The sequence below is a fragment of the Schistocerca nitens genome, chromosome 8, assembly GCF_023898315.1.
Source record: "Schistocerca nitens isolate TAMUIC-IGC-003100 chromosome 8, iqSchNite1.1, whole genome shotgun sequence".
Classification (NCBI taxonomy): domain Eukaryota; kingdom Metazoa; phylum Arthropoda; class Insecta; order Orthoptera; family Acrididae; genus Schistocerca; species Schistocerca nitens.
In genome coordinates, this window is record NC_064621.1 from 204,801,679 (window position 1) to 204,816,926 (window position 15,248).

General features: G+C 47.9%; 1 protein-coding gene across 11 annotated transcripts in view; it reads right to left on the reverse strand.

Annotated features, from left to right (window-relative positions):
• The window catches only part of LOC126199364 (protein polybromo-1), a 355,023-nt gene extending 340,440 nt beyond the window's left edge, over positions 1-14,583 (reverse strand). For 5 of the 11 annotated variants that reach the window (XM_049936250.1, XM_049936258.1, XM_049936257.1 and 2 more), the window contains exons 1-3: positions 13,875-14,124; positions 13,671-13,790; positions 12,540-12,665 (exon numbers count right to left, since the gene is read on the reverse strand). In XM_049936250.1, coding sequence (XP_049792207.1) covers positions 12,540-12,665; positions 13,671-13,790; positions 13,875-14,027 — 399 coding nt within the window. In that variant the 5' untranslated portion in view covers positions 14,028-14,124. Of the gene's footprint in view, positions 1-12,539; positions 12,666-13,670; positions 13,791-13,874; positions 14,130-14,162 lie in introns of those variants that run through there. The other 6 variants (XM_049936255.1, XM_049936256.1, XM_049936254.1 and 3 more) reach the window with 6 other exon arrangements.
• Between the last annotated feature and the right edge of the window lie 665 nt (positions 14,584-15,248).

Sequence of the window (15,248 nt, forward strand, 5' to 3'; positions counted from 1 at the left end):
AGGCGACGCTCATCAACTCCAGTACTGGAGCAGCAGTACGAAATGCAGAACTCATCTGCATACAGAGAAGGTGAGGCGGAGGGCCCGACAGCTATTGCTAGACCGTTAATGGCCACTAAAAATAGACTAACACTCAATACAGAGCCCTGTGGGACTCCATTCTCCTATATATGGATGGAACTATGGGAGGCACCAACTTGGACATGGAAAGTACAAAGTGACAGGAAGTTTCGGATAAAAAATGAGGAGTGGGCCGCGGAGACCACACATGTACAATGTGGCAAGGATATGATGTCTTCAGATCTTGTTGTATGGTTTACGTAAGTAAATAAAAGACAGCAACTAGGTGTTGGCGTCTGGAAAAGGCTGTTCGGGTGGCAGACTCGAGGAACACAAGATTATAAGTCGGAGAGCGACCCTCGTGGAAGCCAACCCAACCGCCAACGTACCATACATTCCAGCAGCTTACAAAGAATGTTGGCAAGGTTTATGGGCCGACAGCTATCCACATCAAGCAGGTTTTTACCGGGTTTGAGAACCGAAAAGATGGTGCTCTCCCACCATTGGGATGGGAAGACGCCATCCAGACAGATCCAGTTGAAGATGACGAGGATATGTCACTTTGTAGTCAGCTGAGAGATGTTTAATCATCTGGCTGTGGATCCAATAAGGCCCAGGAGCTGTGTCGGGGCAATGTGTAAGGGCACTGAGTAGCTCCCACTATGTAAATGGGGCATTATACGGTTCACTGTGGCATGTAGTGAACGAGAGGACTTTCCCTTCCAGTCGCTGTTTGAGAGTGTGAAAGGGTGGGGGTAATTCTCCAACGCAGAGGCTCGAGCAAAGTGCTTGGCAATCACATTTGCGTCGGTAGATAACATGCCATTTATGGTAACACCAGGAACACCTGTTGGGGTCTAGTACCCGAGAAGACATTTGATCTTTGCCCAGACTTGGGAAGGTGACGTATGGCACCCAATGGTCGAGACGTATCTCGACCAACACTCCTGCTTCCGTCGGTTGCTAAGTTGGCAAATGTGGGCACGGAGCCGTTTAAAGGCTATGAGGTTCTCCAGGGAAGGGTGCCACTTATGCCACTGTAGAGCTCGCCAACGCTCCTTAATGCTTCAGCAACTTCCGGTGACCCCAAGGGACTGCCTTACACCAGAGGCACCCTAAAGAGCGAGGGATCGCGTTTTCTGCTGCAGAAACAATTATTGTATTCACATCCTCAACCATCACATCGATGTTACGTGTGGGGGGAGATTCAATGATGACAGCAGAGGTGAAAGTTTCCCAGTCCACCTTGTTTAAAGCCCACCTGGGCAGGCGTCTGTGGCCCTGATACCAGGGCAGTGACAGGAAGATGGAGAAGTGGTCACTACTTCACAGATCTTCATGTGCTCTCCATTGGATAGATGGGAGAAGTCCTGGGCTACAGATTGCTAAATCAATGGCCAAGTAACTACCATGAGCCACACTGAAATGTGTGGCGGCCCCAGTATTCAAGAGGCAGAGGTCGAACTGGATAGTGAAGTTTTGACATCCCTGCCTCGGTCAGTAAGCACAGTGCCACCCCACAAGGTGTCCGCATTGCCAGGAACCAGGTTTCCTGGAGGGCAATGCAGATAGCAGGTGTAAAGTTTAACGGTTGCCAGGTGGCGGAAAAAACCGCCGCAATTCCACTGGAGGATGACGACATGTGAGATTGGAAAGGCATGGAACATTCAATGAGGCAGTTTACACCTCAGAGACACTTGCTGCCACCGACTTATTGCCTGAGCAGTCTATATCCATTGTGTCTGAGGGTCTAGCAAGATTTAGGTCCTCATCAGACGTCAGAATCTCCACCCCAGCCTCAGACACAGAGCTTGTAGGTAGCAGTGGTGTGGGCGCCACCACAATTTCTTTCGTCTTAGGGGGTCTTCCTTTTGGATTTCTCTCACTGCTCCTTGGGTTTCCCTGGCTGAGAGGACTTCACTGTTTCAGCCTCTGGGACTGAGAATGAGTGTGAAGCCCTATGACCAGCTGCTTTTGAGCTCTTCAGCTACTGGCGGGTGTCATCTTTGCCAACAGCAGAAACCTGGGAATGGAGTGATCCAAGGAGCCCCTTCCTAGCGAGAAAAGCCAAAGAAGACTTACGCTTTTCTGGCTTAGAAGTGGGGACGGACATCCCCGATGGTTGGGGGGGGGGTGTTGCTCCTGAAGTAGGTGGTGCGGGAGCAACAGGGAGGTAAATGCCCCCACCATCAAGGGGATAGGTGTAGTCTTCCAGCTCTGAGAGGTGACTGGGGTTGGCAGAGCTGATGGTGCCAGAACTGTTGTAGCAACAGCGTAAGACGATGTCATAAATACAGGATGCAGGCGTTCAAATTTTCTCTTAGCCTCAGTGTAGGTCAGTCGGTCCAGGGTCTTGTACTCCATGATTTACCTATCTTTCTGGAGAATCCTGCAGTCTGGCGAGCAAGGCAAATGGTGCTCTCCGCAGTTGACACAGATGGGAGGCAGGGCACATGGAGTATTGGGATGTGATGGGCGTCTGCAATCTCGACATGTGACGCTGGAAGTACAGCGGGAAGACATATGGCTGAGATTCCAGCACTTAAAGCACCTCATCGGGGGAAGGATATAGGGCTTTACATCACAGCGGTAGACCATCACCTTGACATTCTCGGGCAATGTACCACCCTCGATGGCCCAAGATGAAGGCACTGGTGGAAACCTGATTATCCCTTGGACACTGGAGGACACGCAGGTCAAAATGTAAGCCTCGCCGCTCTAAACTGGAGCACAGCTCATCACCAGACTGCAATAGAAAGTCCCTGTGAAATATGATACCCTGAACCATATTTAAGCTCTTATGGGGTGTGATGGTTACAGAAATATCCCCCAGCTTGTCACAAGCGAGTAACTCCCGTGACTGGTTGGCTGGTTTTTGGGGAAGGAGACCAGACAGGAGGTCATCGGTCTCGTCGGATTAGGGAAGGACGGGGAAGGAAGTTGGCCGTGCCCTTTGAAAGGAACCATCCCGGCATTTGCCTGGAGCGATTTAGGGAAATCACGGAAAACCTAAATCAGGATGGCCAGACGCGGGATTGAACCGTCGTCCTCCCGAATGCGAGTCCAGTGTCTAACCACTGCGCCACCTCGCTCGGTCCTCCCGTGACTGGGGAGAGGATGCTGTTTTGATCAAGACTGACCCAGATCTCATTTTGGACAATTCTTCCACCTCCACAAACTTGTCCTCTAAATGCTCAACAAAAAACTGAGGCTTCATTATCATGAAAGATTCCCCAGCAGCTCTCGAACATACAAGGTACGGGGGCGAATAAGATCCGCTGGCATCATTAGCCTGACGTTCCTCCCATAGTGTGGCCAGGGAGGGGAATGATTTGGTGTCGTACTTCTGTGCATTGAATTGAGCTTGTGAATGCTTAGAGACTGCTGGTGTTTCACTACCAGCAAGAGATGATGGACTAAGCTTCATCGTGTCTCATCCATCCTGATGCCACCCGCTCCGACCAGGAATCCTACTCACAGGTGCCACTCAGCCGCAGCGAAGGCGACCTGGCAGGATAGCCATTGCCAGGAGTCCAGATGCCCCAGGGGGATAAGCACCTACCCCCTGGGGGGAGTTAACAGTGCAGGCATCAGCAGAGCGATCCCTGTGTGGTCGGGGGGGGGGGGGGGGGGGGGCTACAACAAACAGGGTACATGGTGGCCCCACCATAATGGACTGGCTACCGAGCTGGATATCATGTGCAAAGAAGTCCATGGTCATTGTCGACTCAGGAAGCGACACTGCATAATGCATGGCGGAAAACGCGCCCAGGAAGGTGGAGAATGAGCGGGACTGAAAGGCAACGACGAGAAAGTGGGCTAAAGACCACAATGGACACGATGCACCACGTAAGGCGCCCTTCCCCAATTGGCTCGCTCTTCGGGAGAATTTTGAAGAACTGAGGTCAGACCCTACAGGGGACCATCACAAAGGCAGAAACATGTGAAACTCGTTTTAGTGGCCTCTTACAACAGGCAGGAATACCTCGGGCCTATTCTTACCCCCGGTCCCACAGGGGACTCAGTTTACTTGTAGCACTAGGAAAATTTAGCTTGCACGGCCAAAATAGCATGTGTGGATGTGTTGATTTATGTTTTGTACTGGTCAACTCTGATTAAGGTCATAATCTAAAAGCTGGAGAATTTCTACAATCTTTATTTACTTACTTACTTACAGACTGCTCAATGTTTCAAGATTCCAAAAAGAAAAGTCATTACTTAATGTATTTATAAACATCTTATTTTGTAGTTATCATGCCCTAACTAACTTACTAAAAACCAAACCAAAATACAGCAAATAAGTAAAACGTTGGTTGGTTGGTTGGTTTGAGGATGAAAGGGACCAAACTGCAGAGGTCATCGGTCCCTTGTTTCATAAACACACAGAGCACAGGGAAACCATCCATTAGTCATTCTAAGCACAAAATAAAATTCCAGGGGAAGAAAATCCCCAAGGTCAATAATAAAGAAACATGGAAAACGGAGCACAGCAACAAAAACAACGCAGAGAAGAAAGGCAGAAGGAATTAAAACTGCACAGCAGAGGACTGTTGCTGGCTGATCACGAAAATAATAGGATGAGCCAGCCACTTTGCAACACGTTAAAAGCTCCAGCCTAAAAGATTAGGGTGGAGTCGAATTACAACACAAAAAGTAAAAGATACAGCACAAAAGAGGGTGATGATAAAATTAAAGGGACCTATAAAAGCCGCTTGCGTGAATAAAACTTAAAACCCGATCTGCCATAGAGACATTGTCACCTAAAAGAGATGATAAATCACCCTGGAGATTAAAAGCATGCCTGAGAGCGGTTAAAAGACGACATTTCAACAACAGATGGGCCACCGTCATGGTGGCACCACAACGACAACGAGGGGGGTCCTCTCGACGCAGCAGATGACCATGCGTCAGCCAGGAGTGACCAATGCGGAGCCTACAGAGAATAACAGAATCCCTGCGAGAGGCCCGCATGGAGGAACCCCACACGGTCGTGGTCTCCTTTACACGCCGCAGCTTGTTGGGTACAGACAGAGTGCGCCATTCGTCTGCCCACATCCCAAAGACCCGACGGCGAAACACCGATCGGAGATCAGTGGCCGGGAGGCCGATCTCCAACGGCAGTTTGCGGGTAGCTTCTTTAGCTAACTTGTCGGCGTGTTCGTTACCCGCTATCCCAACGTGTCCCGGGGTCCATATGAACACCACTGAACGTCCACGCTGGTCAAGAGCATGAACGGACTCCTGGATGGCAACAACAATGGGATGGCGTGGGTAGCACTGGTCAAGAGCCTGCAGACTACTGAGAAAGTCACTGCAAATGACAAAAGACTCTCCAGTGCTGGTACGAAGACGCTCAAGGGCACGAAAAATGGCCGTTAGCTCTGCGGTGTAAACACTGCAGCCGTCCGGCAAGGAGCGCTGGTCTACATAGTCCGCATGAGCATAAGCGTACCCCACACGGCCATCAACCAGCGAGCCATCTGTATAGATAGCCTCCGAGTCGCGGGATGCGTCGAGGAGAGCAAGAAATTGGCGGCGCAAGACTGCAGGAGGAACTGAATCCTTTTGCCATTGTGAGAGCTCCAGCCGAAGCTGCGGCCGACGAATACACCAAGGTGTTGTATGTTGGTGGACCTGAAAAGCAGATGGAAGAGGCAAAGACTCGAGGTCACTAAGGAGTGACCGAACACGGATCCCAATGGTATGGCCCGATCGAGGCCGCCGGTGTGGGATATGGACTGCCGCATCGGCGAAAAGGAGACGGTAGTTAGGGTGACGGGGAGAACAACGGACGTGGGCAGCATAGTTGGCTAACAATTGTTGACGCCGAATACGAAGCGGAGGAACCCCAGCCTCAGCAAGGAGGCTATTAACAGGACTGGTGCGGAATGCCCCTGTCGCCTGTCGAACCCCACAGTGGTGAATGGGGTCCAGCAGTTGCAACGCTGAGGGCGACGCTGAGCCATACGCCACACTCCCATAATCAAGCCGGGACAGCACAAGGGCTTTGTAGAGCTGCAGCAGCGTGTTACGATCTGCACCCCAAGTTGTGTTGCTGAGGCAGCGGAGGGCATTCAGATGCTGCCAGCACTGACGCTTGTGCTGACGAATATGTGGAAGCCAAGTAAGCCGGGCATCGAACAGCAATCCCAGAAAACGGTAAGTGTCAACAACCCTGAGCATGGCATCCTGAAGATACAGCTCAGGGTGGGGATGGACAGTTCGACGCCGACAAAAGTGCATAACACAAGTCTTCGCAGGGGAAAACTGAAACCCATGGGCTAGGGCCCACACCTGCGCCTTGCGTATGGCTCCCTGCAACCGACGTTCTGCAACACCAATGGTGGAGGAGCTAAAAAAGATGCAGAAATCGTCAGCATATAACATGGGTGAGACAGACGACCCTACTGCTGCTGCAAGGCCATTAATGGCCACAAGGAAAAGGGGCACGCTCAATACAGAGCCCTGAGGAACGCCGTTCTCCTGGATATGAAGTGAACTATGGGATGTGCCAATTAAAATGCGGAATGTCCGAATAGATAAAAAATTCTGAATAAAAATGGGGAGAGAGCCCCGGAGACCCCACCCGTGCAATGTGGCGAGAATATGGTGCCGCCACGTCGTGTCATATGCTCGGGAGAGATCGAAAAAGACGGAGACGAGGTGTTGGCGCCTGGAAAAAGCAGTGCGGATTGCAGACTCAAGAAAGACCAAAGTATCGGCGGCAGAACGGCCCTGACGGAAGCCGCTCTGGCATGGAGCCAGAAGACCCCGAGACTCGAGCAGCCAACACAGCCGGCGACTCACCATGCGTTCCAATAGCTTGCACAGAGTATTTGTCAAGCTGATGGGCCGATAGCTATCTACATGAAGCGGGTCCTTACCAGGCTTCAGCACCGGAATGACGGTACTCTCCCACCACTGCGACGGAAAGACACCATCGCCCCACATGCGGTTGAAGAGGGCAAGAACACACTGCTGACAGTCCGGGGAAAGGTGTTTGAGCATCTGATTGTGGATGCCATCTGGCCCAGAGGGTGTATCGGGGCACTGTGCCAGGGCGCTCTGGAGTTCCCACAAACTAAATGGGGCGTTATACGCCTCAGGGTGGCGAGAAGCAAAGGAAAGCCGTTTGCCTTCCTCCCGGCGTTTGAGCGCGCGAAACGCGGGCGGGTAATTCCCCGACGCAGAGGCCCGAACATAGTGCTGAGCGAAATGCTCGGCGATTGCATCGGCATCGGTGGATACCGCCCCGTTGATGATAAGCCCTGCGACACCTGTAGAGTGCTGCAATCCAAAGATGCACCGAATCTTCATCCACACCTGGGAGGGTGAAGTACGGGAACCAATGGTGGAAACGTACCTCTCCCAGCACTCCTGTTTCCGCCTCTTGATGAGCCGCCGTGCCTGTGCACGGAGACGTTTGAAGACAATGAGGTTCTCCAAAGACGGGTGCTGCTTATGTCGCTGAAGAGCCCGCCGACGTTCTTTAATGGCTTCAGCGACCTCTGGAGACCACCAAGGCACTGACTTTCGCCGGGGGCACCCTAATGAACGAGGAATGGTACGTTCCGCAGCGGAAGCAATAGCTGCAGTCAGTGTCTCAACCGCCACATCGATGGTACCGTGGGGGAGAGAGTCAACAGCGGCAGCAGAGGAGAACGTGTCCCAGTTTGCCTTGCTAAATGCCCATCTAGGCAAGCGTTCATGGGAGCGACGCTGGGGTAGTGAAAGGAAGATGGGAAAATGGTCACTACCACACAAGTCGTCATGGAATCTCCAGTGGACCGATGGTACAAGCCCTGGGCTGCACAATGACAGATCTATGGCCGAGAACGTGCCATGCGCCACACTGAAATGTGTGGCGGCGCCAGTGTTTAAGAGGCAGAGGTCGAGTTGGGAGATGAGATTATCGACATCTCTGCCTCGGCCAGTAATCTTCGATCCACCCCACAGGGGATTGTGGGCGTTAAAATCCCCCAGGAGAAGAAAAGGCGTGGGGAGTTGGGCGACAAGTGCAGCCAATTCGGTCAGGGAGACTGTACCACCTGGAGGGAGATAGACACTGCAGACGGTTATGTCCTGGGTAGTCCTTACGCGGACAGCCACAGCTTCCAATGATGTCTGAAGGGGCACAGGAGCACTATATACAGAGGTAAGGACATACACGCAGGCTCCACCTGACACACAATTGTAAGTGCTACGGTTGCAGTAATAACCCCTGTATCCACGAAGGACAGGGGTCCGCATTGCCGGGAACCAGGTTTCCTGGAGGGCAATGCAGAAAGCAGGTGTCAGGCTTAGAAGCTGTCGTAGCTCAGGGAGATGGCTAAAATAACCGCCACAATTCCACTGGAGGATCGTACAAAGCGTGTCCTGGAAGGGCATGAAGGTACTGAAAAAGCAAATTACTTCACAGAGTCACATGCTGCCACCGACTGAGTGACTGATGTCGCAACTGCCATCGTTTCTGAGACGGCGAGATCGAGGTCATCTGGGGACGCAAAGAGCTCGACCTCATCCTCAGAGGCTGAGCTGACAGGAAGCGTTGGCGCAGGAACCACTGGGTCCTTAGGCTTCTTAGAGAGCTTCCTCTTCTCTCTCTTGTCTTTGGGAGGAGAGTTGGCATGCTGGGAGGGCTTTCCTGACGCAGTATCAGGAACAGAGGAAGAGCTTGAAGCCCTTCGACCAGCAGCTGGTGGCTTCTTCAGCCACTGGCTAGTGTCTTGAGAGACACTGGGGAAGTCCTTGGAAGGGACTCCCCCAAGGGATCCCTTCCGAATGAGTGAGGCCGGAGGAGGCTGTTGCCTCCCCGGCTGAGCAGCCGGAGAAGGCTGTTGCCTCTCCAGCTGAGGAGCCGGAAGAGGCTCTTTCCTCTCCGGCTGAGCAGCCAGAGGAGGCTGGTGCCTCTCCGGCTGAGAGGTGGGGATGGATGTCCCCAGTTGTTCGGGGCCCACTGCCCCCAAACCAGGTGTTTTGGGAGCAGTGGAAGAGAGTGTGGCCCCTACCAGCGGTGGGGCAGGCGTAACTTTACTGTTCTGTGGGCCAACTGAGAAGGGAGTCTTTGCAGGAACTGGTGGCGGCAGAGTTGCAGCAGCATAACTCCTCAACATAGATGTGGGGTTGAGCCGGTCTAGCTTCTTCCTTGCCTCTTGGTAAGTTAAACGGTCCAGGGTCTTAATTTCTTGTATCTTCCGCTCTCTTTGGTAGACTGCACAGTCTGGCGAGCAGGGAGAATGATGCTCCCCACAGTTAACGCAGGTGGGAGGCGGAGCACATGGAGCATTAGGATGTGAAGGTCGTCCACAATCACGACACGTGGGGCTGGCAGTGCATCTGGAGGACATATGTCCGAACTTCCAGCACTGGAAGCATCGCATAGGGGGTGGGACATAGGGCTTGACATCGCACCGGTAGATCATGACCTTGACCTTCTCAGGCAAGCAGTCACCCTCAAAGGCCAGGATGAAGGCACCGGTAGCGACCCTATTATCCTTGGGCCCCCTAAAGACACGACGGACAAAGTGCACACCTCGTCGTGCCAGGTTCTCCCGTAGCTCGTCATCAGACTGTAGCAGAAGATCTTTATGAAAAATAATCCCCTGGACCAAATTTAAGGACTTATGGGGAGTGACATGAACGGGGATGTCACCGAGCTTCTCACAGGCGAGTAACGCTCGTGACTGTGCAGATGAAACTGCTTGTATCAAAATAGCCCCGCTCCTCATTTTGGAAACAGATGCCACTTCCCCAAACTTATCTTCAAGATGGTGAACAAAGAAGAGAGGCTTAGTCCCCAAAAACGAATCCCCATCGGTTCTGCTGCACACAAGGTATCGCGGTGAATACGGCTCCTGTCTGTCCGCAGCCCTACGTTCCTCCCATGGCGTGGCTAGGGAAGGGAACGATTTGGGGTTATATGTCACAGCATTAAATTCTGTCTTACCGCGCTTAGAGACGTTGGCGGTCGTGCGACCACCGGATTGAGACTTCACCCGCTTCATTGCGGGGCATCCACCCCGATGCCACCCACTCCGACCAGGGGCTCTCCCCACGGGCACCACCCAGCCACAGCAAAGGCCACCTGGCAGGATGGCCGTTGCCGGGAGTCCTGATGCCCCAGAGAGACGAGCATCGACTCCTTGGCTCATGTGGGGAGGTGTCAGCTCAGGCATCGGCAGTACGATCCCTGTGTTGTCAGGGGGCTACAACCTAGAGGGTACATGACGACCCCACCACAACGGGCTGGCTACCGTGCTGGATTTTGGGTGCCATGGGTAGTCCATAGTGATCGTGGGTGCAGATGGTGACGCACTAAGGGCGTTACGTACACAATCCATCAGGTGTGTATGCCCAAAATGACGGATGGAGGGTGCAGTGACGACGCCAACACGATCAAGAGTGCCAAGGCCTTAGGGCACAGAGGACTGATGGTGCACCACGTAAGGTGTCCTTCCCCAAAAGGCTCGTACTTCTGTGGAATTTGGAAAAATGGAGGTCAAACCCTAATGGGGACCATCACATTAAGGCCGAAACGTTTGAGACTCCTTTTAGTCGCCTCTTACGACAGGCAGGAATACCGCGGGCCTATTCTAACCCCCGGTCCCACAGTGCTTTGACATTATTCACAAAACCAATAATCGGAAATCACATGAGATCTATTCAAAAAATTCCCGAACATTCATAATTTCGAGCCAATGATACATTAGAGTGAAATGCTATTGGCATCCCTGCATACACCTGTGTTTATATGTGTAGCTGCTGGGAGTTTCATTGTTGTATGTCTGTTAATTACTGTTCAGCACTGTATTGAGTAGAACGTTGTGTCACATGGTCTGCAAATTTTGAGATGGCAGAGTTAGGAGCAATGCGTATACATTAAATTTTGCATGAAACCTTTACAGAGATGCACCACATGATGCAGGAAGCCTGCAGTGATGAGTGCTTACACCATACTCATGTTACGAATGGTTCGCAGTTTAAAAATGGCCGTATGTAAGGTAAAGGTAACCCTCGTTCAGGACACACTTCAAGGTCTACCGACGACTAACATCAGGGACATGAACAAAATCGTGCATGCCAATCAAAGACTGACTGTTAAGAGAGATTGCAGAAGACTGTTGCATTTCAGTTTGATCACCTCATGAACTCCTGTCACAGCGTCACAGAATGCATCATGTTGCCATCAAGTTCATGACACAGCTCATGAAAAAAGACCAGAAAGATCTTCGTCTCTGAATTTAAGAAAAGTTTTTGGATCACGCAAATGAGAACGAGATGTTCTATAAGAGAATCATGACCAGTGATGAGACATGGATCTATAGTTATGATACTAAGATCAAGGTTCAATCTTCACAGTGAATCGGGAAAGGGTCTCCAAGGGGAGGGGGGGGGGGGGGGGGGGGGGGGGAAGGATCATCATGTCAGGTCAAATATCAAAGCCATGCTAATAGTTTTCTTCGACTCTGAAGGATTAGTTCATCATGAATTTGTGCCACAGGGACAAACTGTTAATCAATGGTACTTTCGACTATTGGGATGTGTTGCGATGCCTGTGAGAAAATGTGAGAAGGAAACAGCCTGAAATGTGGTGAGACAATTCATGGCTCTCGCATCACGTTAATGCACCTGCACATTCATCTCTGTTGTTGCATGACTACTGCACAAAACACATAATCACTGTGCTGCCTCATCCTCCATACTGTCCAGGCCTGGCCCCTGCAGACTTTTTTCTTTATTTATTTTCAAAGTTGGAAACACCACTGAAATAGCAAAGATCTGCAACAACAGACAAGATAAGAGAAAATCTGCAGACAACGCTTCACACGATCCTGCAAGAGGCGTACCAAGACTGTGTCCAGAACTGGAAACTGCATTGGGGGGCGACGTACCAATTGTGGAGGAGAATATTTTGAAAGACACCATGCACAATGAGTAAAGGTAAGCGTAGAATAATTTTGTGAACAAAGTTTCGGAATTTGTTGAACAGACCTCATACAAACATTAAATTTCAAATCGCAGGATTCTTACAAAACTAGTAAGCAACATCAAAAATTAATATATCCAACACATACCGAATTAAGATAAAAATGATTGTCTGCAATCAACTATTACACTGAATGCCTCAATTGAAATATTTTGTTTTGTACCACCCGACACAAGTAAATTACGGCAAACAAGATTATCATTAAATATGGTGCACAAAGTTATTCTTTTACCCCATTTAGGTTCCTTGCAAATGTCAGTGTTTCTCTTGACTTTTTTTTTTATTAATCATTTACCCTTCACTTCTTTGAAAATTTCTAAATATTTACTGCCTCCTTAGAATTTGAATGAGGAACTGTGGTTGGTGGTGTTCAGAAATTTATTACTTTTCACAAATTCATAGCCATGATTCTCAGTGAGTGTGGTAAATTCGTCATATATTTTAATTTTCAGCAACTAATTGAGATAGATAGAATTTGATTAGCCTGAAGTACCTTATAGAAAGCCTTTGCATTGTTGACCATGAGCTGAATGTCTGTCGTTAAATCATCCACATCTTCATATTCATCAGTTTTTAGCTTCTGCTGAACTTTCAGCAAGTCAATAGGATTAGTGACAACCTAAAACACACAATATATTCTGTTAATAAAAATAAACATTATAATTTTTTTTTTTACAAGCAGAATGAAGACAAAAAAGAAACCTCTCTCTTATATATTCCAAAAACCCTTTCCTCCACCAACAAAACTGAATCTACCGATAACTCTCCCTTTTTTTAAAAAAAGTGCAAACCAAATCCAATATGGATATGTGCACCATAAACAGAACTACAGTTATTCTCATGACATGATATCCAATGGCTTCAGCTTCTCACAACCAAATTTGTCATGTTCCAACCAACAAAGACCTCAAGCTATGCTAGAGGTCAGTCTGTCACCACAATCTAAAATTCCAAAAAACTGTATAGAAGGATCAGCTCACATCAAAAGTACCAACGATTTAGACCTCCTAATGTCAGATATTCATGATTTTTTAAATCTTTATAGTATGGACTCTAAGAGTAAAAAAAGGTAATGAACTTCATACTCTTTCAATGCACAAATATTTTTCAAATTTCAAAAAAAGAATATTGCAAACTTTTCTGAAAGTGCCATGAAACCAATCGAAGCAAAGTACTTCTCAAAAATACCTTTTCTTGAAACATTTGTTTGTTAATCCTGGTAACATGTTTAGGTAGCGTAACTCTCCTGAAATTTAAACAGTAGTATAAGAATGGCTAATGAACATTTGCATTGTTGTTAAAAATGTTTTAAGCACTCTTTTATGATGCAGAAAAAACATACTTGAACTTTTATGAAAAAAGTTAATGAGATGACAAGACATTATGACCGAAAATTTTAAGGTAATAGAGGCTCCTAAAACAACTGTGATACCTTTAGTGTACGGACTCTTATGGAAGATTACTTGGGTATTACTGAAACTATTGTAGTGTTCCATTAGATCATGGACAATCTGAATATTTAAAACATCATACTAGGACATAAAAGTACTGTCAGACATGATCGTTTTCCACATACATCAGTACTGTAATACTTTAATATTCAAATTCATAGTGATCAACTAACCTCATAATAACCTGGTTCCTGTCTTCTTTTAGGAACCCTAATAAATGCGTCGCACAAAAGTGTGCCATCATCCTTCTTATGATTCCTTATTGTGTCATACAGTTGATGACATATTTCCGCCTACGCGTAAATGAAGAAAAAATAAGTTTAGTAATCAACAGAAAAAGCACAAAACTCTTAAGTACCAATAATAATAACACAAACCGGATCTAATTTCTTCCGTTTTCTATGCGGTTCGTGAGATGCTGGCTCTTGATCCCCATCGTCGTCCTGCCCTCGGCTTTGGACGGATGAGGTACGTCTCCGTTTGCTCATTTGATCTGAGGATAAGAAACATGCTGTATTATTTTCGTGCATATTCTGTGATATTTTCACCAACAACGTTTTTGCTCACATACTCATAACCAAATAAACACACAATGGTTTTACTATGACCTACTACTACGTGATTTCAAACCACACTCCACTTTCAATCAACAAGCTACGACTTACAACAGCTCCTATTTTCAAAATATTGGTCGTTACCACATAAAATGCTGCAAAATATTGCCTAGACAAATAGCAGACTGTGTGTACAAATATATTTACAATGGCCTGATGAACCACAGATGATATCTTTATGTACAAAAAACTTATAGCACTCAGATGGCGATAATGTTTCCTTGTATAATACTCGATTATCTATTTTGCAGCATTGCTAAATTCTCATCAGTATAGCCCACATTCGATTACAACAACACGCAACAAGCCCTGTGTTCTCATTTCCGCCATTGTGCCACAAACAAACGCTTTAATACAATTATTAATTGACATCAACAATGTGAAACTAATGTGTATCTCTACAAAGGCTTTTCTTTTGGTGTCTTCAGAAGGTCTAGCCTAATACAGTTTCATTTTCGAATTTTAATAAAACGATTTTCAAATTTTGTTGGTGATTTATTGTCTTTGACTACAGTAATAATACATGTTAAACATTTAGCTAGGTACATCTTTGCAGTCTAAATACTTAGGAACTACCGCCACAAAAAAACGACTGCAAATCAATTATGGTGTCAGCCACTTTTAGTGTAGGCAGTTAGGGAATATGCAGATCAGACAATGAGCAGCATACGTGCACACTGCCGACAAACACTAATAGACAATGTCAGCAGCACGTAATACCACTTTCTTTGCGTTGCTGCTTTCCAGCAGTATTCCGTGACAATGTTATATCGAAACTTGCCTACAAGTACGTCGAGCACTTCTTGAAACAAAGAAAAACGTATATATGCACTCATGATTAAATTTTTTCTGGGTGTTGTACAGGGTCCTTGTATAAAATACTCTATAAATTGAGAAACCTAAGTTTCGGCTATATTACAATCGCCTTCGTCATGGCAAAACTAGGTTTGGTAGGGGAAACGACGGCGCTATTTTTTGCAGACTGTCAGTTTTAGAGCACTGTATAGTACAAGCTGAACACTCAGTCATTTTGAATCCCACGCTGAAGGCCCTGGTTTAAACTCTATGGAGCATTTACAGTTTTTAATATTCTCTTAAGGCCATTAAATGAACATCCCTTGCGCAGATAACATTACA